Genomic DNA, 15,602 nt, shown 5'->3' on the forward strand with positions numbered 1-15,602 from the left:
GATATAAAAGGCCAATTTATTTCGATATGAGTAAATAACAAACAATTTGTCAGAGATCGTGACATTTATTTGCAGAACCAGTTTATGTGTACAGGATATTGCTGGCAAAAGTTAACTCTAGTATCAACACACATATAACCCGTCATAAATCAACAACAAAAAAATCACGTGACAAATATTGCAAGCCGGTATTAGAAGCATGAATTTCCAGACTCCGTAATATTCAGGCGAGACAAATTACATGTACAAATGAAAATAAATTCATTGCGAACGTGATAAAGCGTAGTTTGGTCTACCGCGTAGAATGTATTGTAGCAATCAACAGTATTGGCGGTGCAGTGGTGGCGGCCTCTGGCGGCGCTCGTGAGCCTTGTTTGCTGTATCATCCACCTGTCGCATCCGCCGCACATTGCACGCCGCATACCGCACGCCGCATACCGCACGCCGCACACCGCACGCCGCACGCTGACACAGTGTATTCATTATACCAAAAATCCTCTTAAAAGAAAAAAAAACACCGAAAAATCTTAAACATAAATTGATATTTTTGGTGATATCATATTAGTAAATTTTGAATTGATTGTTGCGTCAAGTACAAAGTCTGATGTTACCATGGTTAGGGTATTCTGTACCTAAGTTCAATAGATTGGTATAGAAAATACCTTGTTTTTCTGACGTAGGTATTACAAAATGGCGCTGCTGAGGAAACCTGCTCTGTGGCGGTCAGCGATGTTTTATGTGTATTTGGTACAACAAATTTCTAAACTTCGTCAGCTGTGAAATGTTGCCTGTCATCTGGCGGCCGCTTTTCATATACATTCATATTGATATATGAGTTTTTAATTGAAAAGTTATAACTTTAAGTTTGGCTATTCTTTATGTTGAAATTCTATTAGTTCACAGACGGACTATAAAATGTATATTTTTTAACAAAATCTGATCAAGTCAGATATAATTGTTTATTGAGGTTTTTATTTAAATCACTTTACAGTATATATATTCAACAAGAACAATTGGGAGTGTGAAAAAAAATTAATATTTATTTTTTATATATATTTTAAAACTTAATTATTAATTTTATCGATATGTAACGTGAAAAACGAAAAATAATTTTTTTTTCAATTAATTACAGGCGATTTAAAATTAAAATATAGTCACGTGAATGTGAACGATAGTCACAATACTTGTGACGTCATAATGTTTAGCAAATTCATAATGGGTATGTTCCGATATGCACTGCGACCACTGTACAGTGTGACGTCAATTCAGTATACTGTGAAGCCGTCCGTCCCTTTATAACCAGTTATACTGGTTACGATTTAAAACGGAACGCAATCCCGTATACTTTCAGCAGCATTTTTTGACACAGCATTCCAATGAGTGCGTTCAAGTTTTCTAGTACATTAAAAAAACTGTTTTGGAGTACTGTCAAATTAAAAATATTTTAATTAATATTAATTGTAAATTGAATTTATAATATAATAAAAGTAAGTACCTTTTCATAAAAAAGAATATATTTTTCATTATCAACACAGTCTAATAAGGTTAATTTTTGCAATTCTTCCATTGTTTTATTGTTTTATTTATTAATCCAAACTAATTACAGAACTTTAAAATTTTCTGATTAAACTGTAGCTGCCTAACGTGCCTAACGTCTTATTGTTTATAAGGCACTCGAGTGGTTTTGACTGATCACGTGATCAAGGTACTGCGAGTACCTTACCTCGAAAACGCCAGTGCTCACAGTAGAATATGGCGGCAATTTATGACGTCATATATTTCCCTAGGGTACTGCGGCAGTATACTGGCAGTCCATAACGGAATGAATTTTTCTACAGTGATAGCACTGTGCAGTGCTCGCAGTGCATATCGGAACATACCCAAATGCATCGTTTACAGCTATTATACGTCAGCTGTCAAGTTGACAAAAAAACAGTATGACGTCACACGCGCTCAGACTTGTTCGGGAGTTCTCGGCACGTCTTCGGTACTGGATTCAAAAATTAATTTTGATTTTGATATAACTTATTAATTATTGCGAAAAATAAAAAATAAAAATTGTTTTGCTATAAAACTTATAGATGATCTTTCCATTTTTCAAAGAAAAAAACAATTTTCACACACTCAATTGAAAAATGAGTATTTATCAAACGATTGGATTGCAATTAACTTTGTAATTATCGACTGCTAATGAAGAGTAGTCTACTGTACAAAACAACCCCAACCACAGTCATGGGGCATCATGAGTCATCTCACTGAACATGCCTTGGACAAACAAGCGAAAATCTTATCCTGCAATATATTCAACTGTCAATCTTTCTCTCTTATCGAACTATACAACATCCAGACATATTTAAGTAACAATAATTCTTACGATTAAGGGTTTACTAAAACATACGCACTACTTAACAAGTTTGACGTCACCTTAAATGACACTTCTTTAAGGATACTTCAATATGTCGTAAACAGACTGAACCGAAATATTCGTTTGAAGCCAGGGGTTTTATATATGAGGAAAAAACTGTTTTGACAGGAACATTTTCTTCCAATAAGTAAATGTGAATTTGTTTTGAAATATCATGTTGCTCGCAAGCGCCGAAAATAGCGTTAGATAAATACATTATTTATGGCAAATATATTGTCGAACGTTAACGTTATATTTGACGTATTTGTATAACTTAACATTTTAAGCCAGTCTCAGTTCACGAAGCCCGGTGTTTCTTGAAGCGAGTCAATCTTTGCAGCGACGATCCCAAGTCGTAATCCCGGTCATCAGCGCGCTATCTGCGATCGCATTACTCCCCCCCCCCCTTCCCTCAGCACCCCGCACCCCACACTCCGCTCCCTCATCACATCGGCTGTGAATTTGCCAAAATGAGCTTTAAACTTTTTTTCCATCAAACCACTCAATTTACTTCCGCAATTGATGCTGATTGTATCGCCTACTATCTTACTGATCACTCATCCGCTGGTTTGGCTCAATTTACTCTTATACTCTGTTATTGAAATTCACATGATACAAAATCTGGGGGCGCGCCCCTGCCCCCGCGGTGGCGAGCACAGTCTTTCTTCACAAGCGGTGCACGATATTATTATGATTATCCACAAACTGGTAGAAAAATGTAATGGTAACAACATATCGCCTCGTCATTTCTTCTCCGTCATGTCGACGTCATAACTTGTGTCTGAAACATGAAAGCTCGCGATACGCTTTCCATGGAACTCGTTACCGGTATACTGTCGTCTTTGTCTAACATGCAGACATACGTATAGTGCTATCTCACGCGAACGAGTACGAGACAAGTTGATGTAATGAAATTTAAAAACGATCCCCACGAGATTGAACGACAATTTATTTTGTTGTCTGTGAGATTGTTTTCCGAATTCCTTTATTTTGTCAGCGATTCGAGCGGCTGAGGTGATTCTTTATACTTATTCATGATATACTTGCCCATTGACTAATATAACAGTAGTTGTTAATTAAATTTCATTGCGCTTTTTTCTTATTCGTAAGGATAAACTCATAACTTAGTTTAGAGCAGTTCATTACAATCTACGTACGAGTGACGATCTCTGTCCGTGCGTGCCTTGCGCCGGCCGCTCTCTCCGCCTCGCTGAGCAACCAAATCATAACTCTGCCGCAAATGAAACGGATTCAAAATGAAAACGTAAGCCGGACTACCTCCTCCTATACTTCTCCCTGATTGTGCTATAAATAAACGGCCGAGTTTACCAAATTACAAAGTATTGCTTTGTGTGTAAAGATTGGCATTAGTTGATTTTTGTATCTTACTTCTTACTAATATTATAAAACCGAATGTTTAGATGGATGTTTGTTAGAAGGTTTCTCCGGAACGACTCAACGGATCTAGATAATAGGCACAAACATAGAAGATAGTCCAAAAGCACATATAAGCTATCTATTAAGTTTTAGTTTAATTCCGCGAGGACAGATTCGCGGGCTAAAGCAAGTATATTGTAAAGGCAAAATTTTAGATGGAAGGATATAACTCCAAAATGACGAAATTGATCTGGATGAAATTTGGCACAGATATAGTAGGTACTGATTGGATTTACGCATGGGCAATTTCAAAACAAGTCAATGACAAGGCAAGTCATGACGACGTCACTAGCAAAAGCCAGTTTTGTAATAAAGGTTGATATTGTCAAAATTCGCCAAATTAATAAGTCCTCTAAAGCAACGAGAGAATTATTAAGATTTTATCAAGTCATAATTCTATCGCAAGTCGGAAACACATCTGAGAGAGCAGGACGTGCTTTTCCCACGCTTGTGATATTTCCGGCGGCGTCGCGGCCAAAACGCCTGCCGCCCAAATGTTTTATTACTAAAAATATTATTTCATAAACTTACAAAAGTTTCTTTGCGTCCAATTTACAAATGATAAGTGCTCTTCGAACAAAATCTTTTTTTTTTTTAAATTTACAATAAACTCTTATATAATAACTTCGTCACAGGTAAAAAGCTTAATAGTGTACCGTCCCGCAAGGCTTAAAAGGGTGTCCTTGCACCCTGGGTCCCTAACTCCCTAATGAGGTGAGAAAAGAAACTCAGGTGGTAACAAAAGATATATATAATATTACCAAGCACTCAGCGGTAGGCACATAAAATTTATAAGGTCGTAGGGTAACGTGCTATCAGTCTCTGCTTCCGCGGCGTTTATTACTCCCCTGCTTTGGCTGAACTACGGTGGCGTCGCCCAGCGACGGATGAGCGGCGGCAAGCCAAGGAACGGCAGGACAGGAGGTGCACGTCGACCGTAGCTGGGTGCTCCCTAGGCAGCTAAGCGGCGGCCGCAGGAATTCAGTAGACGTCGGTGCTGAGGTCGCAACGGCAGGTCAGCTACCGATGTACGAAGCTGGCAAGCGATAGCTTGCTCGGAGATTGCTAGCTTGATTGTAGCTTGCAGTAAAATTCGTACAGTGCTCCTGGAAATTCAAAACACTAGACCGTTAGTTCGGTAAGGCGTTCCTCCGCCTGGTATCCACCATCAGCAACTCAAGAAAAGCAATACGTAGCGGCTTGACGATGGTGGAACTATCAGAACGGAGTTTACAAAGCAAAAGCGGAGCAAACGAAAATAAAAATAAATTTAAATAAAATGCGAAATAACGTATTATAAAGATAAAGGATAAATAATGAAAAATCAGCAATAAGATCTTATGTAAAATAAAGAAAACACAAATTTAAATGTACAAAAGAAATAAGTTAAAGTTTTAAAAATGACCGTTAGCAACAAGAGCAAAGAACGTTTAAAAAAATACGGTTATAAAGGACAATTAAATTTAGCAACATTACGTATTTTATTTTATGTGCCATAAAACTTACCCTAAAACGGGAACAAGTACTTAAATTGTATTAGTATTAATGTAGGAAAAAAAATAACTTTAGAACGCCAACGTTAGCCGGAAACGATCACACCAAGACTAAGACGCCGGTGACCGCTCTTCTCAGGAGATTGCAGGCAAGTGACCCGGCACGTATGCAGCGACCCCGCCGAGCCCGGGTCGCCCCTCTAACCCGCGCAGTCCCCGCGGCGCGTGCGCCGGAGTGCACAGACTATGTGACGTTTTAAATACGTTACAGTACCCCCTCTCCGCCCTAAGGATTTTGATTTAATATCAAAATCCTTGAGGTGTGTAGTTTCTCAGAATTAGAAAGCTACACGATCTTTAAATCTTTAATATGCCAGGCACCTAGATTTTTTCCCGACATGTCTTCTAATATGTACACTAAGGGAGAACGCTTCTCCGTTACCCTACACTTAATAAATTTTGGAGCCAGTTTTTTGCTAAAATATTTGTCCTTGTCGCTCAAAATAAAAGTACGTTTATATACGACGTCTCCTACGTTGAACTCGTAATTCTTTCTTCTTAAGTTATATTTTGCCGTATTCTTTAAATGGGCTCGGTATAAATCCCTCTGTACCTGGTCGAAAACCAATTTAAGCGAACCAAGATTCTCTGCGTAAATATCGCGAGGCAAAAATATAATTTCGTCCCCTAAATCGGAGTCTACATAATGAGAACCACAAACGACTATCTCCCGTCCAAATACTAAAAATGATGGCGTATAACCCGTAGCTTCGTTCACAGAGTTGTTAATTGCAAATTGGACATTGGGTATGAACGTATCCCATGAGCGATGGTCGTTATCCACAAAGGTAGATATACACGTAATTATGGTTCTGTTATAGCGCTCAACGGTGTTTACTTGCGGAGTGTATTTTGGCGTAAAGAATACGTTAGGGATGTTATATTTTCTAAACAAATCGTTGGCTTGGCTACTTATAAACTGGGGACCATTGTCTAGTAAAATGGTTTGAGGGATACCGTGTATTAAGAAAATTTGTTCTTCCAGAATTTGTGCAATAATTCGTGAGGTAGCTTTTCTAAGTGGAAATATGTGACAAAATTTAGAAAAACAACAAGTAATTACCAAGATAAAACTATTCTGTTTACGAGTTATAGGAAGAGGTCCCATGAGATCGATAGATAACATTTGATATGGTCGAGCACACTGTTTAGGGCGACCCATTTCTCCAAGGATGCCATGGTTCTGGGCCTTATATTGGAGGCAAATTGAACATGAGCCCACGTACTTTAATACATCTCGGTACATGTCGGGCCAAAAATATCTAAGAGCGATCCGTCTGTAAGTTTTGAAAATACCCAAATGACCGGCAATTGGCTTGTTGTGATTCTCAGCTATCACAGCCTCCCTAAGTTCGAGAGGAACAACTTCTTTCCAAGAAAATTCTTTTGTAAGATCGCATTTATTCTTTGAAAGGCGGTAAAGGGTTTCATTTTTCACGAAATAGTTAGGGGAACCTGAAGGTTTAGTTAGGGACTCATTATACATTTTCCTATACCAATCATCCTTAGTTGCAGAAAATGATTTGGCCGTTGCAATAGAAGCTACCGGTAAAGCTCTAGATAAAGCGTCAGGTATAATGTTGTCAACGCCACGTCGGTGTTTAATTTCGAAATTAAAAGATGATAAACGTACACCCCAACGAGCTAGTCTACCTGTGGGATTGTTCAAGGAAAGGAACCACTTCAAAGCACTGTGGTCTGTATAGACTGTGAACCTTTTTCCGTTTTCAATATAGCACCGCCAGTGTTCTAGAGCAACTAAAACGGCCAATGTCTCACGCTCCGTGATGCTGTAATTCTTTTCGGCAGCTGTTAGCGATCTGCTCATATACGCTACTGGTCTTTCTATTCCGTTGGTAGCCTGAGTTAGCATCGCTCCAATGCCAAAGTTGCTCGCATCGGTGTGAACCTGAAATGGCTGGTCAAAATCGGGACATGAAAGCACTGGGGCGGAAACAAGACATTCCTTGAGCTTTTTAAATGCCGCATCGGCTTCCTCAGTCCACTGGAAAGGAGGAGCATTTTTTTTGTTTGAAGTTAGCTTATTAAGCGGCCCTGCAATTGTGCTAAAATTAGGAACGAAACGTCGATACCAAGTAGCCGTACCCAAGAATCGTTTCAACTCCTTCCTGCTAGTTGGAGTCGCATAAGTAAGAATGGCTTCAACTTTATCGGGGTCGGTTCGTAACCCGTTCTCATCAACGACATAACCTAAGTACTTGAGCTGACTTCGAAAGAACTCACACTTTTCCAAATTGATGGTTAAGTTCGCTTTACGCAATTTGTCCAACACACGAGATAGCAGAGAGACGTGTTCATCAAAAGTGCTACTAACAATAATAATATCATCTAAATAGGCAAAAATACGATGATCTACATCACCTAGAAGGGCATCGACTAATCGTTGTTGTGTGGCCGGTGCATTTGTTAAACCGAAAGGGGTGACTTTAAATCGAAATGTTCCTCGACCGGGAACGTAAAAGGCTGTCTTGTCTCTATCTTCTTCCGCGATAGGTATTTGCCAGAAAGCCTTGGATAAATCAAGACTAGTAAGAAAACGGGCATCGCGTAAATTGTCTAGGATTTCAGATATATAAGGCAAGTTGTAAGCGTCCTTTTTAGTAACCGAGTTGAGCTTCCGACTGTCAAGACAAAAACGAGGCTTGCCATTTTTCTTAGTAACTAGAAGAACGGGAGACTGCCAGGCACTCTCACAAGGTTCTACTACGTCTAACGCCAACATTTCATCAACTTGTTCGAGTAGAATCCTCTGCTTTTCTGGAGAAAGTCGGTAATATCTTTGCCTAATAGGAGGCGACTCTCCTGTGTCAATATGATGTGTTATTACGTGAGTCCGGCCTAAACCTATATGCTCGAATGAAATTTCTTTAAATTTTTCAATTACGGTATCTGCGACTATCTTTTCATTTATATTTAAATGATTGTAAGAACAAATTAAATGTTTCGGTCTATTTTCAGTTAAGTCCATTAGCGGTGTCTCTGTTAAAGTAAGAGAGCCTAAGTACTTCGGACATAATTTGAATGCACGCCAGAAATCTATACCTAAGATCAGTGACGGTTTGACTTCGGGAACAACAAAAGCCTTAATTATGTGAAATTGATTCTCGAATGTTACGGGCAAATTAATATAGCCTATACTATTCAACGTTTGTCCGCCTGCCGCAGTAACCAACAACGGCTCGTCAGTTAAAATTTTAAGGCCATGTTGAAGCAAAACCTTGTGAGCGTGATTCCCTATAACAGTAATTACTGATCCCGAATCTAAGAGTCCTGACGCAGTAATGTCATTAATCTTTATGTTAATATACGGACGGGTATCACGAAATGGTTTTTTTTGTAGAATTGTAGCAGCCTTGTAAAAACTAAAAAATCTATGTACTGTTTTTAACCATTCCTTCCAATCATTAATATCAGTTTTCGGTTTATTACAAGATCTACTACAATTCTTCCTAATTAGTTTTTTGAATTCGTATTCCGGTTACAATTTGGGCAGTCGGGCTTCTTGACACCTTTGTTGCCACATTTAAAGCATAAAATTTCAGTGTTTTTGCAATTTCTAAAAGTATGTGAATGGTTACGACATCGAGGACAGTAAGGAACACTATTATTTACGCTTTGATCACTATTATTTATAACGTGTAGATATTTCTTAACATCATGAGAATAATTTTTGTTGTAATTATGAGAATTATCCATATCGTGCTTTTGTTTGCTAAAGGAGGGGTTGGGATCCTGTTTGTACGAAAACTCGGGGGCTAACGTATCATGGGATGCCGCTGGTGGTTCTCGAAAATGTGCTAAGCGAGACTGGACGTTCTCGTAGTTTCTGCATAACATTCTTAACTGTTCGATAGATGAGATTTGTGGCGATGACGCTAATATGTTAGCATAGCAAGGACGTATGTTATGCAAGATAATCTCTAGCTTATCTTCGGCTGTAAGAGGTTTCGTTAAGCGTGAAAACATACCCGACAGAATTGACAAGTATATCGAAATATTTTCTGTTTTCCCCTGAGTTCTAGAACGAATCTCCGCTAATAAACGATAATCGTAATCAGCCTTATCGAAGTCTTGCTTTAAGAGTACGGTTAATTCATCCCAGGTGGATACCTGTTCCTTTACGCTTCTGAACCAATGCAACGCATCCCCTACGAAAATTTCAGTTCCGAAAGCTAACAACTTTGACCCTGGGAAATCGCGTGCTCCACTAAATTCGTGTGCCTGCTGAATAAATGAACGTACGCAGGATTTACCGTCATATTTCAATTTACTAAGTTCGTTTGAAATTTTGCTGCCGCCTTCACACGTTACCGTAACATTGACTGGTAAAGTCGAAGGTCTGCCTGGTTCCTCAGAAAGATCGACATTCTTGGTTTTAAGAGTTAATAATTTGTCGTACGCTTGTCTAAACAAAACATGACACTTTGCATGCTGGTCGGCGAGCGCGTCGCTAACGTCAATCCGGCCTAGCCTATGGTAGACGTGATGTAGGTTATTCTCAGTTTTGGCCAAAAAATAATTGGCGCCCACGTTGGGCGCCAATGTACCGTCCCGCAAGGCTTAAAAGGGTGTCCTTGCACCCTGGGTCCCTAACTCCCTAATGAGGTGAGAAAAGAAACTCAGGTGGTAACAAAAGATATATATAATATTACCAAGCACTCAGCGGTAGGCACATAAAATTTATAAGGTCGTGGGGTAACGTGCTATCAGTCTCTGCTTCCGCGGCGTTTATTACTCCCCTGCTTTGGCTGAACTACGGTGGCGTCGCCCAGCGACGGATGAGCGGCGGCAAGCCAAGGAACGGCAGGACAGGAGGTGCACGTCGACCGTAGCTGGGTGCTCCCTAGGCAGCTAAGCGGCGGCCGCAGGAATTCAGTAGACGTCGGTGCTGAGGTCGCAACGGCAGGTCAGCTACCGATGTACGAAGCTGGCAAGCGATAGCTTGCTCGGAGATTGCTAGCTTGATTGTAGCTTGCAGTAAAATTCGTACAGTGCTCCTGGAAATTCAAAACACCAGACCGTTAGTTCGGTAAGGCGTTGTTCCTCCGCCTGGTATCCACCATCAGCAACTCAAGAAAAGCAATACGTAGCGGCTTGACGATGGTGGAACTATCAGAACGGAGTTTACAAAGCAAAAGCGGAGCAAACGAAAATAAAAATAAATTTAAATAAAATGCGAAATAACGTATTATAAAGATAAAGGATAAATAATGAAAAATCAGCAATAAGATCTTATGTAAAATAAAGAAAACACAAATTTAAATGTACAAAAGAAATAAGTTAAAGTTTTAAAAATGACCGTTAGCAACAAGAGCAAAGAACGTTTAAAAAAATACGGTTATAAAGGACAATTAAATTTAGCAACATTACGTATTTTATTTTATGTGCCATAAAACTTACCCTAAAACGAGAACAAGTACTTAAATTGTATTAGTATTAATGTAGGAAAAAAAATAACTTTAGAACGCCAACGTTAGCCGGAAACGATCACACCAAGACTAAGACGCCGGTGACCGCTCTTCTCAGGAGATTGCAGGCAAGTGACCCGGCACGTATGCAGCGACCCCGCCGAGACCGGGTCGCCCCTCTAACCCGCGCAGTCCCCGCGGCGCGTGCGCCGGAGTGCACAGACTATGTGACGTTTTAAATACGTTACAATAGTTGCAATAATACGAGTAAAGTTGAAGACATCGTTCTCAACCGATTTATCAGTTGTGTTTCCCGGAAGTGCGTGCCTGTGGGAGCTTGTTTCCGGCCAGGCCGCGGTTTCGGCCGCCGGGGACCCAGGGCGGGGGCGTCATCTCCACACATATTGACACTGAGACGGTCAGAAATAAAATAATTTATAGGATTTTACAACAAATAATAATATTATATTAAAATTTAACATATTGAAAACGTTCTTCAGACAATCACATTGAACACATACATATAATATAAAATATAAAAATTAAAGCCATTGTATAAAACGACTACTCTGATACAAAGAAAATTTATTTTAAATTTTAATCACCTCTAATTGAGTTCGATGTCGAATTAAAGGACCAAACATACAATTTGTGCGCGACATTTGCAAGCCAAAAGGCGACTTAATTGAAAATGAAAAAGCCGTTCCTAACTATTAGCGGTCTCGAAAATTACATCCCTCGTCAGTTAAATAATGTTTGTTTTATATGAGAGCAAGAGACGTGATCTTACAAGTAGCAATCAATCGCGTCACATTATATTCTGAATTGAAACATTCAAATGAACAGTTTTTTATTCACTGATAATATAAGTTGAATGTTTATCGTGTTGTAAATAATATTAACACTAAATGAAAATGATATGCAATAGTTTTCCAGTCTTGGTACCTACTCGTTCATATATTATCAGTCTGCAGCACGTACACTGTTCCGTTCACTCCTTAAACAATGTGATTCGTACTCTTTGACTACGTAACTCTGAAAGCCGAGAGCACATTGAAGCTATTCATCAATTGTTAGTGCTTAGATTAGCTTAGACTAAATCTTGGACCCATTTTGTTTCATCCTCTATTTCATTAGTGCCTGACTTAGTGTCTAATGAATACTTCGTGTAAGTATCTTTACTTGTAAGAGAGAAACTTTAATCGTTGCTTTCAGTGTTTTCATCAATAAATACACTGTTTACATTAAAATTGGTATAGATTTAACGTCACTAACGGCTATTAACGTCATCATGTCCCCTAATAAAGCTACAAGGATGAATTCCCCCCCTTTCGCCCCGACTGTAACGTGAGCGACGCAACTTCCCCGTGCAAGTTTTCCCGGAGTTTCTCAAGTTCCAAGGTAAAGTTGACGTGTCTTGAAAATTTTCGCAGGAATTTCATCAAGTGCATTACATTCGCTGATTGTTTCATAATGAGTTTACTTCATTGTTTTTACTATGACAAAATTGTTTAAAGTTAAGCAACTGAATTACAAGCAGTGTAAGTTAATTTAACTTAAATATTTGTAACCTTAATTTAAAATATTTCTATCTAGTCTTCTTTATGTAGTAAGTTGTTTTGTTTTTCAACTGATTTCACATAGCTCGAGGAAAAATTCGTTGTTACAAATTACGAAAGCCTTTTGTCGTCTGCTATAAGCCTTAGAAATATCTTACTAGTCTTACTTATATAATAACTGCGAATGTTTGGATGTATGAATGGATCAATGTTTGTTAGAAGGTATCTCCAGACCGTCTGCATGAATCTAACTGAAATTTGGCATAGATAGTAACACTGTCTGGAAGAACACATACGCTACTAATTAAGTATGTTTTTAAATTCGGCGCGGACGGAGTCGCGGGCGACAGCTAGTTTAAGAATATAAACAACTTATTTAAATGTATTAACTTTAAAGTAAAAATGTGTAAGGTTGGGCCGTCACCGCCGTCTCGGTTATTATTATATACCTGTCCTCAATAAACAGCGGAGCAAAAATAAACGAGCCGTGAATTTTGATTACGTCTAAATAACAGCAGAGTTTGTGAAATCTTGCTTCGAACAAAATTAACTTAATTTTGTTAAAATTCCGTCGCGTTTTAGCGGAAAATTAAACTTGTGTTAAAATTAATTTTGTGGTTACCGACAGCGGCGTAGGCGGCGTTACATCACTTAAATTTAACTAAACAGTATTAACATTTTCTTTTCTTTAGGCCTCTTTTGGAAAGTTTAGATGTATGTATGTATGTTTGGCAGAAGGTATCTCCGCAAAGGTTCGAAAAAATCATACACCATAGTCAGGTCTGATTAGGCCACTTATTAAACTTTTATTTAATACTGTGGGAACGAAGTCGTGGGCAACAGCGGGTTTTAGATATTTTCGAGTAAAAAACAAAACATAATTGTCAATATCTACAATCACATACGTGTAAAATGGAAAAGTCTGAGCCTTACATAGCAGGCATATGTCCTCAACAATAAGTTGTATCAGAACCATCGGGAAGGTAATTACCTTTCTTTGACTTGTTTACGGACAAGGCAAGTCTTACTAACACTATATGTATAAAAATAATTGTTTATGAACAACGTTTTAATTTATACTTTTCGCAACTTAGAAGCCATAGATTGTACGAGTTTATATTCTTGTTCTTATATAAAATTCAAAATGAAAACGTTGACGAAACCAATTATCGTCATAAGAGACATCTTTCGGTGGTTCTGTTAATCGCCCATTTAGAATCAAGGCCGTTGCGACAATGTTCCGTCAGCAGACAAGAACTCCGCTGATTGAAAGCGACGCTTGGTAACAAGACTTGAAGCCGGCGCTTAGTTGTGAGGTTGTAAAGCTATGAGGCTGTGAGGCTAAATATGAGGTGACGCCGCTTCCGACGCGCGTCACTTTAATACCGCTCTTCTCACCTAAATGGCGTTTATCGAATTTCCGTTCGTAAAATTTTTTATTAAATTTGAAGAACAAAGTTACCTGAACAGATAGAAAAGTACTGTACATTGTTTTATTATTGTTATTGTTTTGAACAATGATGTTTTACTAGAGAACACCCCTGTCGTAGCTTACTGTACTAAACTATCAAAATATATATTCTTATTCCTTGCTTTCCTTGTTACAACATACAAAAACAATACTTCAAATAAAGCGAAATAAATAATGAGGAATTTTAAATTGTTTGTAGTGGGCACGTCTCGCTGCCCTCCGCCGGCGCGACGAGACAAACAAAAATAAACAACTCGTATAAAAGTTCCGTATAAATGTAGCTTATTCCTCTTCAATTCCTTACGCGTATCCACTCGGTGGCTTACAGATAAAAATACAAGACGTTTTGGAGTAGCTTCTTCTACCCAGCGAGGCGGCAATCTATGTTACGTAACTTGTACTTTATGAATTTTACTTTATCAAATGAATTATACAGATTTCTAAATCGTATGCATAAATAAATAACATTTATGAATCCTACGCGGACAAAATAAAGCCCTCCGGGCCGCAACTGAGGTAAAAAGGGTTTGACGTGTGACCTGGCCTGACTCGGCCTGAGGGGGGTTTATTAAATCTTTTCATTGTGTACATACATACGCTACACCCCTTCTTCCACATGTATTTAGTGTATGTACGCATTTTACATGTATTATGATGAACTTTTAACCGATACGAATATCCTGGTCAAAAATGTTTTACTTCCAATATTTAATCCGGTCCCAAAGTAAGTTTGGGTTCCTTCTGATTAAAAGGGTGCTTACTCTCCTAACTTATCTATATTATTTTCCAGTGTGTCAATGTGTAGGTGGGGACATTTTGTGATGTGTATCATGTAGTAACATATTGTTTGTTTTACAGGGGACACGATATGCCCCAACGGCATGTTCCGCTGCCCCGAGGGCAAGTGCATCCCCTCGCTATGGGTCTGCAACTACCAGAGCGACTGCGCCAAGGCCGAGGACGAGTTCCAATCCTGTCGTAAGTACTGAGCATGTCTTGAATTAATCTAGAGTCATGTCGCCGACATGGCGGCGCATTACGGGTGAAGAACCGTAATATGGACCGACATCTCATATTCTAACGAAAAGATAAATATTTTTTCCCCCAGAAATGTATTAATATGTAAAATGTTCATGGTTAAATATAACGAAAGGTAATTCTGTCGCGATATGCCTCAGGGAGGCGCACGTACACTAATCTGTGCCTCCGGACAGGGCCACGTGACGTCACGCGCCGGACATAACCCTCCGCCACACTGCTCATGACAACCGGACGATACGTTTTTAGCCGACTTCAAAAAGAAGGAGGTTATCAATTCGTCTGTATTTTTTTTTTTTTATGTGTGTTACCGCGATACTCCGCCCCTGGTGGTCCGATTTTGATGAAAAATATTTTAATCGAAAGGAAGTGCTTGCAGGTGGGTCCCATTTTTTTGTTTTTTTTTAAATAACTAGAAGACTAGTAGATTTTGAATATAGCTTCAAAATTTGTTGCGAAGATTAGGGACATTTTTGCTTTCAGCGCTTACGTAGGCTAAACTATAGGACCTACATAAAAATGATGTATGGCGAATTGTAGCTCTTTAAATGTGCTAAATAAAAGTCAGCGATAGCATATATCTATCTTTTATAGTTTTCTCACAATAACCATTTTTTTCTTCAGAAACATCAATTAAATTCATGCCCTATTTCCGACGCTATTATTCGAGTTCAGTATTAACCCTTATGTAAATAAACATGTTCATTATCA

At 38.8% G+C, this 15,602-nt stretch overlaps 1 protein-coding gene across 1 annotated transcript in view; it reads left to right on the forward strand.

Moving 5' to 3' along the window:
- LOC106720716 (low-density lipoprotein receptor-related protein 2) overlaps nt 1–15,602 on the forward strand; it is a 122,740-nt gene that overhangs the window by 84,373 nt on the left and 22,765 nt on the right. Inside the window, exon 2 of the mRNA XM_045680159.1 lies at nt 14,712–14,831. Coding sequence (XP_045536115.1) covers nt 14,712–14,831 — 120 coding nt within the window. The remainder of the gene's footprint in view (nt 1–14,711; nt 14,832–15,602) is intronic.

Source organism: Papilio machaon, chromosome 12 (assembly GCF_912999745.1).
Source record: "Papilio machaon chromosome 12, ilPapMach1.1, whole genome shotgun sequence".
Classification (NCBI taxonomy): domain Eukaryota; kingdom Metazoa; phylum Arthropoda; class Insecta; order Lepidoptera; family Papilionidae; genus Papilio; species Papilio machaon.